General features: G+C 33.8%; 2 protein-coding genes and 1 long non-coding RNA gene across 4 annotated transcripts; 1 reads left to right on the forward strand and 2 right to left on the reverse strand.

The window, feature by feature from the left end:
- Positions 1-626: 626 nt before the first annotated feature.
- Positions 627-3,332, reverse strand: LOC147762176 (uncharacterized). 2 transcript variants are annotated; one of them, XR_015333694.1, is made up of 4 exons: positions 3,156-3,332; positions 1,757-2,608; positions 1,336-1,463; positions 632-820 (listed from the first exon to the last, which is right to left on the reverse strand). It is a non-coding gene; the product is annotated as an uncharacterized LOC147762176 (long non-coding RNA). The 2 variants fall into 2 exon arrangements; XR_015333693.1 differs by having other exon boundaries at positions 627-820; positions 1,336-2,608.
- Positions 3,333-6,068: 2,736 nt separating this feature from the next.
- Positions 6,069-9,646, reverse strand: LOC106168634 (uncharacterized). The gene is made up of 4 exons (XM_087010715.1): positions 9,313-9,646; positions 8,586-8,726; positions 7,813-8,149; positions 6,069-7,478 (listed from the first exon to the last, which is right to left on the reverse strand). Exons 1-4 carry the CDS (start codon positions 9,636-9,638, stop codon positions 6,921-6,923), a joined length of 1,362 nt encoding a protein of 453 aa, XP_086866841.1. The 5' UTR covers positions 9,639-9,646; the 3' UTR covers positions 6,069-6,920.
- Positions 9,647-10,945: 1,299 nt separating this feature from the next.
- LOC147762177 (uncharacterized) lies at positions 10,946-12,080 on the forward strand. The gene is made up of 5 exons (XM_087010682.1): positions 10,946-10,964; positions 11,245-11,283; positions 11,454-11,510; positions 11,732-11,752; positions 11,881-12,080. The coding sequence occupies exons 1-5, from the start codon at positions 10,946-10,948 to the stop codon at positions 12,078-12,080; spliced, it is 336 nt and encodes a 111-aa protein (XP_086866808.1).
- Positions 12,081-13,699: the final 1,619 nt, after the last annotated feature.

Raw genomic sequence — 13,699 nt, forward strand, 5'->3', positions numbered from 1 at the left:
CTGTCTTTCACTATCTGCCTTTTCATAGTAAGGGTACTCTAGAAAAAGAACAATATAACTGAAAAAGCTGAAAATTACACTGAAAAAACTGGCAAATTCCATGGCTTATAATAGTTAAATGTTAATAATTTTGTCAAATCTAGTCCAATATTTCTGAAATTTGTACAAATGATGCTTAACAACAATAAAAACCTGTGATAAGCTAATCAGTTGACTGTGTCAAATGAAAAGTGTCTTTTTGTGACAATATATTTGGGAAAACTGAAATTTACATTGAAAAGACTGGCAAATCCAAGGACTTCAAATAGTTAAACGTTAATAATTTTGTCAAATCTTGTCCAGTGTTTCTGAAATTTGTACAAATGATTCTTAACAACAATAAAAATCTGTGATAAGCTGATCAAATGACTGTGTTTATTGAAAAGTATCTTCTTCCGACAATATCTTTGAAAAAACTGAAAATTACACTGAAAACACTGGCAAATTTCATGGCTTTAAATAGTTAAATGTTAATAATTTTGCAAAGTGATTATAAAATAAAATAGCAAATGTGATGACTTGAGGTTGTTTGTGTAAGAGGTTGCAAATTACCTATAACTGTTATCTGGAAAACAATATATACCCATACAACACTTCTCCTTACTATCAATGCCAGATGCAGATTACTCCTTACAATGGGTTTCTGGAATGGGTTGTTGCTATCACAATATTTGACAATGTCCTAAATCTTGCCACATATCATGTATTGTACACATGGATAAGACATAGTGCTGCTCCTGGTGCTGTCTTTCACTGTCTGCCTTTTCATAGTAAGGGTACTCTGGAAAAAGAACAATATAACTGAAAAGCTGAAAATTACACTGAAAAAACTGGCAAATTCCATGGCTTATAATAGTTAAATGTTAATAATTTTGTCAAATCTAGTCCAATATTTCTGAAATTTGTACAAATGATGCTTAACAACAATAAAAATCTGTGATAAGCTGATCTAATGACTGTGTCTTATGAAAAGTATTTTTTCAGATGATATATTTGAGAAAACTGGAAATTACACTGAAAACACTGGCAAATCCCATGACTCAAAACAGTTAAACAAATATTGTCCAGGCCCGTAGCCAGAGGGGGTTCGGGGGGTTCGAAAGAACCACCCCTTTTGCTGGGAAAAGGTCCACTCTGGGTAAAATTTTGAAGTGTCAAATTTATGGGAAATTGATAATCAGAAGAATGAGAATTGACCAAAACAAATATTGCAATGTATTATTTACTCTCTTTACTTTGAAAGAAAATAGCAAATGTAATGATTTGAGTTTGTTTGCGTAGGAGGTTGCAAATTACCTATAACTGTCATCTGGAAAACAATATATACCCATACAAGACTTCTTCTTGCTATCAATGCCAAATGTGATCCATGACAGTCAACCTGCTGAGAGTGAATGGCACCCTATGTGGACAAGTTGGGAATGCTGGAATTGATAACAGGTGACTACATACAACTTTTTCAATAGCAGTATATGAATCAGCTTTGCAACAGTTTTAGAAATGGACCAATATCTGTACTTTAAAGCTGGAACATAATTTTATATCATGTTTTCAAACAAAGAACTTGGTATTTTCTGGTCAAATGCATCCATTACTCGTCTCTAAATTCCTGAGTTTACTAAATTGACCAGCAATCTTTACAGCTTCAGTAAGGTCGAAACCCACTACCTGACAACCCATTTCTTTGATATCCGTCTTCATTCTAAGCAATACTTACTACACCCTTCCTCGTTGCTGTCATTGCTACAGTCACTGCTGTGGTAACATCTCCAAGTTAAGTTGATACAGCAACAATATTACCACATACAAACATATATGGCTGACATGTGTGATCCACAGGAAAACAATAAAAAATACATCTTTAAAACAATCTACTTTATTTTCAAGTGTCTTAAAACTGTTCCTTCACTTTCTTTGACAAAGCATTAAAATACCTGGGTAATTTACATTAAAATTCTTACATCACTAGCAGCACAAATCCACCTAAATATCAGAGATTTCATTGAACAAGATGAAAAACTTGCTGAAAGGCTGTGATTAAGCAGCATTACAGATTCAAAAATTCACTGAAATAAAGTGAAATATGTAAAGATCCAGAAGGCAATGAGATCTACTTATGAAGATTTATGAAACTCATGTTGTTATCTGACCATCTTGAAAATAAGCCTGCGGTCATTGTGTTTTATTATTTTTATTTTAGTATAGTCCTATGCCTCCTAGTACAGTGTAGTAGTCTGGAGTCATTGTGTTCCATTGTGGCAGTATAGTCCTGTGTCTACTAGAACAGTGTAGTAGTCTGGAGTCATTGTGTTCCATTGTGGCAGTATAGTCCTGTGCCTTCTAGTACAGTGTAGTAGTCTGAAGTCATTGTGTTCCATTGTGGCAGTATAGTCCTGTGCCTCCTAGTACAGTGTAGTAGTCTGGAGTCATTGTGTTCCATTGTGGCAGTATAGTCCTGTGCCTCCTAGTACAGTGTAGTAGTCTGGAGTCATTTTGTTCCATTGTGGCAGTATAGTCCTGTGCCTCCAAGTACAGTGTAGTGTGGAGTCAGATGATGGACTGGAAAAGACTAAAAAAATCAACAATCAGGCTTTTCCTCAATATCAAAAATATTAGAGTACATAATAAAAATTTTAGTAGGTTTATTACATCAAATAAACTGCAAAGAAATATATTAAAAAATAAACTTTCCAAATAAAGTATTGTTGTAAGTCAAGGCAGAAGCATACACTGTACCAGTACTGAAAATAAAGAGGTGGGTTTACAGTGCTTTCTGAAACTCAGGATGGTAGTGCTAGTTCACGTAAGTGGACACTCCATGGGGGGTTTGTGTTACTCATAGTTCAGTTCATATATTACCATTTCGACAGATGACTCAAAAGAAACAAGAAAAAGGCCCACTTAAAAATTATATAAGAAGGAATAACGTCAGTTCTTCATTTTATTGCCTCACTTTCATAAGGCATTGGGTAATTGCAGATGAAAAGGGAATGGCAAAACTGAAGTAGATGACTGCGTGAACATTCTGAAGCATTTTGTAAAATCTTCACCAGCACATTGCATCGTGATGTGAACAGTGAACAACTGACACAGTCGATACTATATGTGTCCGTCACCTTAGATGTCTCATCCTGAATTCACCGATTAAGTTTGTCAATAGAATCTAAAACAAAACCAACTAAGAAAAGTGTCCTGAGGCTGATGTATGGTGAAACTCAGTGTGCAGAACGTTTGATGAAAATTCCGACTTTTCAGCGTCACCCTTTGCCTAGTCTACGCCATATAAAAATTGTTTAGTATAGATGGCGCTATGCAAGAGGTGAGACTTAGGATTTGTAAAGGACTGCGGGCAGTATCAGGAACAGGTTCACCGCCTGCTTTCTAAAAAACTCGTGCGAGGAACCGCAATAGATATGACCAGGGTCCAGGCACTGTGATATATATATATTACGATATATTCATATAGAAAGACTCAAGGTCGAGAGCTTCAACGAAGCGTCAATCTGATTGGCTTAAAGTTAAGGAAACAATACAGGAACCGTCCAATGAAATTCTTTTATACAATAATTATTCCTGTTTATTGTTTTAGTAAACAAAGCAAAGAGACAATGTCTACACAGCCGCTGGTAAGTTTTATTTTTTATTCAAAACTGAAATTCTGTAGCAAGTTCAATGTAAGCCCACACAGCGCCTTTTTATCCGTCGTTCATTTTTATGTGATTAATTAATATTCTAAATGAAATTCTTAAAAATTTCTTGTCACATGACGATTTGCTGATCATTCTGGTAATGGTACAAGTCAATATCAAAGACAAAATCTGTGACAGCAGGTGTGAAGGAGAGAGGTAAGACAGTAGGACCAATAGAATAGGGATCTATTTATTATGTGATTGTGTATGTACACACATGTGCGTGCACACACACACACACACACACACTCCTTATGTTGTGCCAACACAGTTTGTGCTTTTGGAAAGTTTAAAATGATACTTAGCAAATTTGTTCATTCCAAATACTGGTAAAAGTGTTACAATGCAGCTCCATACATGAAATATGATGTGGCACTGACTACTTATTGAATGTTATATAATAATAATAAAAATAATAATAATAATAATAATAATAATTTATTGAGCATTAAAATGTGTACAGTTACATTTTACAAGCTCTCTAAACTACAGTTTTACATAAATTGTGCACATAAGCTTAAATAAGTCTAACTACTTTAGATCATTCAAATACTTAAATACATATTAGCTAACTACTTCATACATATAGCTCTCAATAGTAAACATATATTATTGAATCGTAGTAAGTAATATTGTCTTATATATTTCAGCTCCAAAGAATTGCCACCAATCTAGGTGGAGGAGGGTATTAAATCTGTTCACGTCTTGCTTCAGGCGCAGGCCAAGAACATAAATGGTTAGTATTATCATTATCATTATTATTATAATTATTATTATTATTATTAAATAAATCAAATAACTTCAGACATTTAGAAATGAGGAAATTGCAGTAGTATTTTTGAAAAGGACAGATTCATTATGTTTTTTAAATAAGTTTTGATTGTCTCTTTGTCTTAATTGTATCATAATTAAGTAAGCTTTCAGTTTTTTATAAGAAAACTTTGTCAAACAGCTGGTAAAACTGTACATGAAAGCAGTAATTATATGATAGCAGCCAAGAGCTGGTGGATGTAAAGTTACTGTCAACATCTTTTTACAGCTAATAGATTTTAACTGAATTATTTTTTAATATTTTCATCTTTAATTTTTCAGGGTCGTCAGTGCAGAACTATTATTGCCTCTGTAGCAGCCACTTAAAAACCTTTAAAATGTCATTCTCGTAATTTCAGAATAAAATATACATTTTGTACATTTTGTTTTCCTTTCTTTTCTTAAATGAGGATACTGTTGGGGAGGGGTGATCAAAGTTCATGGGAAATAAAATCATCAATTCAAAAATTTACGAGTCACGAGAACGAAGTGCTTCACGGATCACCCAAAATAAACGGGCAAAAAAAAACTCAAATGTTATTGACGCCGCCAGTAAAATACCCAGAGATCTCCCCTAACTGGATTATATCTTGGAAGACAGAATGGAGAAAACAACAAAAGGAATTATGGAGGGGTCCCACCCATTCAGCAAAATCTTTTTTTAAATTCTTACCAAGCAATAGTAGACTTTTAACACACAGGGGCAATAAATGGTTTTAAGTAGTTTTTGCCTCTCTGCAGTATCCAATATTAATTCTTCTTTATAGCCTAGTTCATAAATATTATAATGTCCAGTTCTTTATTTAGTTTGACCTCTCAAATGAAAACAATTTATGATATTTATATTTTGATATTCTTATTGGCTGAATAAATTTTATTTTATTTCACTTGGTGGAAAAAAAAACAAAGATCAACATAAAGCGCTCTATGCTGGACTTTTATTGGTAGACATGTCCACAGCTGCCATTAGCCCAAAATTTCTTCCTGGAAAGTAGATGATGTAAAGAATATACAAGTACATTTCATAAGACAGAACTCGAGCTCATATGTCTCCAAACATGCCAGGTGTCGATTCCTAATAGCAGGCAATCACTCTACCACTGAACCACCGAAGGATACACTCAAGTCATAGTTATGCCGAGACTGACCTTGACCCCTCTCCCCCCTCCTCCCACTCCCCAATAATACCACCCTGATATTCATACACTTTTCTACAAGTTTGTGTCGATGGTTTTTATTTTTAACAAGTTGCCGATACGAATTTCAAAGTGACAATCTGCAGATTTGTTTTAATTTACATATCTAGAGCTCCTGCTACTTACAAATGACTGTGACGAGTTTAATTACTTTCCATGTTCAGCAACACATGTAGTATTCTATATTATTAAAGATATTTCAAAATAGAATTAGATGCATACATTCTATAGGAAATTGTTTGTATATTTTCTTTAATTATACTTAGGAAATAATCATTACAATACAATACAAATCACTTCTCACACACACGTTTCTCAAAAACATACCCAGGTATATCTTTGAATATTTGATATCTTTATTGTGAACAAGTATGGTTTCCATGTTATTCTTCAGTTGATGTCAAAGACACAAAAACTGTGACAGAGGACATGAAGGAGAGAGGTAAGACAGCAGGGTCAATATAATAGGCATCTATTTATTAAACTGATGGAATGTGATTGTGCATGTTGTGCCAACACATTTTACACTTTTTGCAAGTTCAAAATGATACTTGGCAAATTTCTTTATTCTTAACAGTGGTTAGTGTGTCAATGCAGCTTCATACATAAAGATGATGTTGCACTAATGACTTATTGAAGGTTATGTATAATTGCATCTCATAATGCCCCCCTTTCTGGCCAATTTTAATTAATTAAATATATTCAGAAAGTGATGGCAGCATTAACTAGAAGAGCTGTGTATCTACTTTCAAATAATAGTTTTACAATTTCATGTGCTTGATACAGTCATGTAATCCAAATTTTCTTTTTGTTCTTCAGTAATGCACATCCAAACTCTCCAAAACTCTACATTAATTTCAAGGATACAATGCCATCTCATCCCTGTTAAATACCAGTGAACTGCAAACAAATACCTGGGTTTTTGGTATCAAAAATGCAACACAAAGCAACCCAAAATGAATGTTAAAACTTTAAACAGATTAAGATACATTCTTTTCTTGTAGGCAATATTTATAAGACCTTATTTGCATTTAAACTATAATGTACCATAAAGTCCATTTCTTTAATACTCAGGAATAAGAATTACTCAATAATAGTGTTTGTAAAAGCAGAAACTAGTAGGTAAAATACTTAATGGTTCAACATTTTAAAGACTAAAAACTGAAGGACAAAAGTAGACACCTTATTATCTGTTGTTAAAATACTGAACATATGCTTCTCTTATGGCTTTGGCATCATACTGTCTCATGTCATGTCCTGGTTGGTATCCGTTATGATTTCGATCTTCCTCCACCAAGTCCATCCACTCCTGGTCAAAGCCTTCATTGTGAACCATGACAACATTATGCAGTGTTAAGCATGCCAGGATGAGCACTGGCACAAATTCAGTTTCAAAATCTAGCCTGTGTTGAAGTATCTGCCATTTCCCTTTACATCTACCCAAACATCCCTCAATGCACATTCTTCCTCGCGTGTGGCAATAGTTGAAGTTCTTTTGAGCTTGAGTAAGTACATCAAAGTCTGAAAATGCTTTTAACAGCCAAGGTTTGAGGGGATAGGCAGGGTCACCTATAATCAAAATGGGCACTTCTACTCCATTTATCAGTTGACTTGACGGGGGGAATAAAGTCCCACTTTCTGCCTTTTGAAAGATGCTTGACTGTGCTAGTACTTGTGCATCTTGCACTTGTCCTGGCCAGCCTGATACCACATGCAAGACTCTTAGTTCATGATCACATATCACCTGTAACGGAAAGTTGAAAAAATATACAAAATGTGACAAAACTAAAATAATATAATAATAAATGCTGCTTCTAAAATCTAGTGAAAAAAAAGCCACATATAAATTAGAGCTGAACTCAACCTCCCAACATTTGAACACATTCCAAGACTATGAAGTTCTAATATTATAACACAACTTAACACCACCAAAAAGTAATGAGGATATTTTTCATGTGTATTTGTAAGAGGGGTGGGAGTGGAATAGGTGTAACTGTACTTATTGGACAACTTTTGGCTATTAAAGGACCAAGGATCCTAGAGAGAATCATGCACGCTGTATATTTATTCTTCTTTACCTGACTAGCAATGGAATAAAAACATTTCCGGTTGTAGTAATCAGTCTTGTTTTGGCTTGGAGCAATAATGGGCACGTGTGTTCCATCAATAGCCCCTGCACATTGTGGAACAGCCCATTTGGCCTCAAATCCCTCCACAATATTTTGTAGTCTTCTCCCAGTGGGCATCTGAATGAACTTAGGAGAAAGATGGGTGGCTATGGCCTGCACAGTTTCTTGGAAAATGGTGCAGGCTAAAGATATCTCAATTCCAAACAAATGCCCAATGCTTCTGTATTCCATACCAGAGCCACATATCCACAGAGTCACTGCAACCCTGAGTTCTACTGAATAACACCTACAAAAAGCATAAATTTGAGCTGTTATTGCAAAATATTAATACATAATGGCAATTCCACAGTCTTGGTTTTGAATATAAAAATACTTTGCCTTACAATTTTCAATAACGACAGCAATTATCCATGATATTTTCCCACATTAGTTGTATTACTGTTAAATGTAACAGACATTTTTATGAATAATCTCCAACTTGGGAATTGCAAAATTTTGTAAACAAAAAATTTGGAACTTAATTTTGCACAAATGCAAAATCGGTCATATGTTTTTCATACAACAATAACATAACATGACTGTATAATTGCATACTACTTGTCATTAGCCTTTAGATCAACAAGAAGACACCACAGTAAATTTTTTTTTTTTGCAAACATGAGCAATCATATACATGCATTCCTGCTCTTTATATTATCCCTCAAGAATGTGCTGCCACTTACTTTCTGCGGGGGTTTTTCTCCAGAAAAGGTCTAAGATCTAGGCAAATATACTGGAATGTTGCTCTTTTCATACAAAAATTTTCCATCCAATCTCCATCCGTAAAAGTCCGATTCACAATATATTCCCACCAGTGGCTTGATCTAAAATGTAAATTTTGAATTTTATGTCAAGAAAAACAAACCCAGTTTTTACGATACAGACAACACCTTTAGATTTTCCTTCATCGAGGTATAGATATTTTGGCTACCTATAGAAAAATATTTTAACTGTGCAAAATAAGACCAAAGTAAATACTAATGGGATAATGTGCAAATAATAAATTAGCACAAAAATTCATGCGTTAGCTAGTTATAGTTAGTGCTAACGCATGAATTGTCGTGTTAATAATAAATGTGAAAAGTATAAAAATCTAAAGTCTGGAAAGTGATCCACCAGGGGTATTGGCATGAAGTGATTTAAATGTACCTGTGCTAACATACAGTGGACAGTAGCAGTTATTTAAAATACACCGATTCTAGTTAATTAAAAATCTGGGTCCCGTACCTCGAAAAGCATTGCGTATTGCGAATAGCGATATCACACAGGCTACAGTATTCTGGGTCGAGCATGTAATGGGCGAATTATGGAATCGAGACTCAGACGTTTGGTTTCACTTTTTTTTATTCTAGTTTTTGAAGCAAATTTTATTCGCTCACCAAAACAAATCAAATGACGCATGTCACCTACTTTTCTTTCATCCAAACAGTTCGATCAGGCGTGGGGAACAAGGCAAACATCAGCATAAGAACGAACTGCGCCCTCTGACGAGACTGCATACGCAAAAATTCTGCCATCCTCCTCCTCCATCTACTGGGGCTGGGTATCTCCGTGAACATCTCCGTGAATATCTCTGGTGACATTATCTCCGTAGATAGCCGATTCATTGCTGCTCTACGGGCCAATTCATTCCTTTTTCGTCTCTGTTTTGAAAGATAATAGAACAGAAGAGCTTTTTTCCTTCGATCGCCTCCAGCCGCCATGCTTTCTTCACCTCGAGTTTGTTTGATGAGCATGCGCACTTAATATTTCTCAGGTAGCTTCCGCATGGCGAATAGAGCCGAGATTTAATGACTGTACCCCCGCTGGGACGACGCTTGGGGATTCGTGTGAAAGGTGGAGAGACTATTAAAAGATTAGTCGGTTTTTCTTTCATGTACGTCCGCCATATTTCAGCCCAGGGCCGGCTTTCACGAAACGTTTCGCAGGTTGCGCATTCGCTATGGTTTGCGCAATTGCGCTAATTTTTTTTGCGTAGCTTTCTCGAAACAATTCGCAATTTTTTTCGCTGTTAGCGCACGACGTCGTGCCCGGAAGTAAATATTGTAATCTCAAAACACTGCTCTTTGGGCCGCGGAGGCAAGAAATATAACAACAAATGCTCGTGCTCCGTGAACGTCTGCTCAGCTGACACAATGGAGGATCCGATAGGTTTCCCGAAAAAGCGTAGTCGTTTTTCCGATGAGGAGATTGATATACTTGTTGACGAGGTGTCTTCTAATCCTGCTCTTTTCTGCCAACTCTCAAATACTGTTACTCAAAAATCGAAGGAGGAGATTTGGAAAAAGATAACTCAAAAGTAAGTAGACACTTTCATTTTTCATACTTAAACAAAACCCCTTAATAGTGCCCCCTGCCCCTTTCAGTTAGTAATGGGGGGGGGGGGGTGTCATAGCGTTGCACCCTGTGTTGCTTGTGTAATTTCGTAACAGCAAATCCCATACTAGTAATATTAATAATAATAATACAGCTTTAAAAGTTGAAATTTTTATTTCTGAAAATATGTGATTTTTTTCCATGAAAACAGGTGAAAGTATTAAGAAGTAAATTAAATTAAATTACATAAAATTAAATTAATTACTATGATTTATATAGGTTGAATTGTTTTGTTATTTAAATTAGGATCAACAGTGTTTCCTTGCAAGTTAGGAAGTTTTCCGAAGTACGGAAAAAATGGTATGACTACAGTAGTCGTACCAAAAGGAAAGAAGTTGAGAGAAGGAAGCAGGTGAGGAGGACTGGGGGAGGGCCAGAACCTCCCCAGCTGACAGCTAGAGAGCAGAAAGTAAGTTTATAAAAAATTTATTTTCAAATTATTTTTTTAAAGTGTGTCCTGTTTCTATTATTATTATTATTATTATTATTATTATTATTATTATATAATTTTTTTATTCTATTTTGCCTAGGTCATAGAGATCATCGGAGAAGTTGCAGTGGAAGGTGTTCAGGGGTTGGAACACAATGATTCTCTTTGCTTTGAATCTGGTACTACTGATTATGATTTATGAGATTTATATCCACTTAACTATTAATTTGCATTTTTATGAAGTGGTACGTGTACAGTATATCATAGAGTTTGATATTAATAAAATTTGAGTAAATGTTTTAATAACTGATATATTTTTTTTTTATTCAAGATCAATGTGAGTTGAGCACAGAAATTCCATGTGACCCAGGTAATAATAAGATAAATACCATTTATTGTTTAAAATAGCATGTTTTGAATAAAAATGATATGAAGGGAATGATTATGTCACACTAAGGAGAAATAATGAATTTATAAGCCATATCTATTTTGTATGTTTTGTAATGTTTTTTTTTTTTTTTTTTTTTTTAATTCAGAAGAAGGTACAAGCTTTGAGACATCAAGTCCAATTTTTGGTATGTGTATAATTCTATTTCTTTTTCCTTTATGAAATGTATTTGTGTCCTTAATTAAATCTGCTTTTACTACTTGTTGCAAATAAAAACTTCTAGAAAATGTAAAAATTGTAAGGAAACTTTTCAGTAAAATGTAAAACAATTTTCAATTTTGATTTCTTTGTTTGCAGAAAGAGTTGAGGCATCAGCCAGATCGCCATGCAGACCATCCAGAAGAACAGTGCAAAGTAAGTTAATATTGTAAATATTTACTTTTTTTAAAAAAAAAGGGGTATCCTAACTTACATTTAGCTTTCAACAATCTTTTTACATTTTAGTCAACCTTTAAATTTGTTAATTATCCCTAGGTCATAAATAGAACAAAATATAACTTAGAAAGTTCCAATACTAGTGTCACGAAAAATGTATAATGTTACATTGTATTAAATTTTTAGTTATTTTTTTACAGGCAAGAAGAGAACAAGCACAGGTAATATTCTCAAAGTTTTAAAGTTCTTATCATAAATTTCTTCACTAATTAATGATATATTTTAACACTCATATGTTTTTAAAAGTAATTGTATTTCCTAAACAACCATAATGTTTCAATTTTTTTAGATCCAACAACAGGCCTTTACAAAATAGAAGAAGAAAGACTGCAGATTGAAAAAAAAAGATTAAAGATTGAAGAAGAGAGATTAGAAGTGGAGAGAGAAAAAGTGATAGTTCTGAAGCAGATAATGCAGTATTATTCACTGAAAGCAGAACACCAGAAATTAAATGCATTGTTATATAGTGAAAGTTCACCTCTATTGTGAATTTTTTTTTTTACCATTCACTTAGCAATTATAATTATAATTATGCAAAATCTTTGTACTATTTACTTACTTGTTCAACATTACTGTTTAACCATTTTACTGTTTTCTTAATTGTTCAACATTACTGTTTAACCATTTTACTGTTTACTTAATTATTCAACATTACTGTTAAACCATTGTACTGTTTACTCAATTGTTCACCTTTACTGTTAAACCATTTAACTATTTACTTAATTATTCAACATTACTGTTAAACCATTGTACTGTTTACTTACTTGTTCATCATTACTGTTAAACAATTGCACTATTTACATATGAAATATTCAAATAAGCATTTACCATTATTGATCTCCATGTTAAAATGTAAAAATTAATTATTTTTTTCAATTATTATTCTATATACAGTGAATGGTTCATGTGAAAAAGCCAACTTGAACATTATTTTCCCAGAACAACAATTGTATTAAATGCATTTGAAGGTTTCAATTATAAAATATGTAAATTTTACATGAAGATTGTTTTTTCATATGTTAATGCCAAATTTGAGCAACTACAATGCACAAATTTTTACATAAATAAAATTATAAAACCATATATTTTATTGTTCTTGTCCATATATAAATTACTGACAAGGCAAAAAAAGAAGAACAAATGCAAATACATTGATACATTTTAAAAATGTTACAACAGCATTTGTCTTACAAAGTTGTGTGTAATAAAATTGACTACATTACATGCCGTGGGGAATCAATAAATAATAATTGACCAGTAGTGGGTAATGCATAATTCTTAACTGTCCAAGAGAGGTATAAGGTTTCTGAATGGGATGAGGTTCAATTGTTGAAAACATTCCTGATGAGATATTCTCTGGTCTCGTGGCCAGTTCTGAGCATTGGTCCCACAAATGCATCATTGTTCACAATATCATTCCTGTCATCATCTGCATCATCTTCCACTGGTGGCATTGGGATGTTATACATTTGACAGAAATTATGAAGTATACAACACACCATAATTATTTTGCCAGCCCATTCAGGATTGTACATGAGAGTCCCTCCACTTCTATGAAGACACCTAAAGGAATTGGTGTTTGCAATAGGTGAAATTATAGCAATTATAATAAAGCATACAAAGGTGTTTCAAATTGCAACAAATTTGCTGGGCTTATTCCTTAATTTAAAAGTAATATTTTTATGTCATCAGAAGTATTCTATTTATTCTGCATTCTATTTTTTTTATTTAAATATTCTTAAATCTCACTGCACATTTTATTTTTGAAATAACCATCATATATGAAAGTATATGCTCCAACCATTAACAATAAAGGTTAAAAACAAACAATTTTTAAATATTTTAAATAACCAATTTTATTAAATATTTAGTACCTGAAACGAGATTTTGTAACACCAAAACACTGTTCTATACAGCTTCTGGTCTTCATATGGGAAGCATTGTATCTCTCCTCTGCCCTACTTGCTGGGTTGCCCTTTGGTGTCATCAAAAAGGGAGATAGGGCATAGCCACTATCCCCCAGCAAATAGCCCTGCGGCATATCTCCACTTAACAGCTTTTCAAATAGCATGCTGTTGTTGAAAACAAATGAGTCATGGGCACTCCCT

The sequence above is a fragment of the Lingula anatina genome, chromosome 4 (genome assembly GCF_051362555.1).
Source record: "Lingula anatina isolate TDL-2025a chromosome 4, LinAna3.0, whole genome shotgun sequence".
NCBI lineage: Eukaryota > Metazoa > Brachiopoda > Lingulata > Lingulida > Lingulidae > Lingula > Lingula anatina.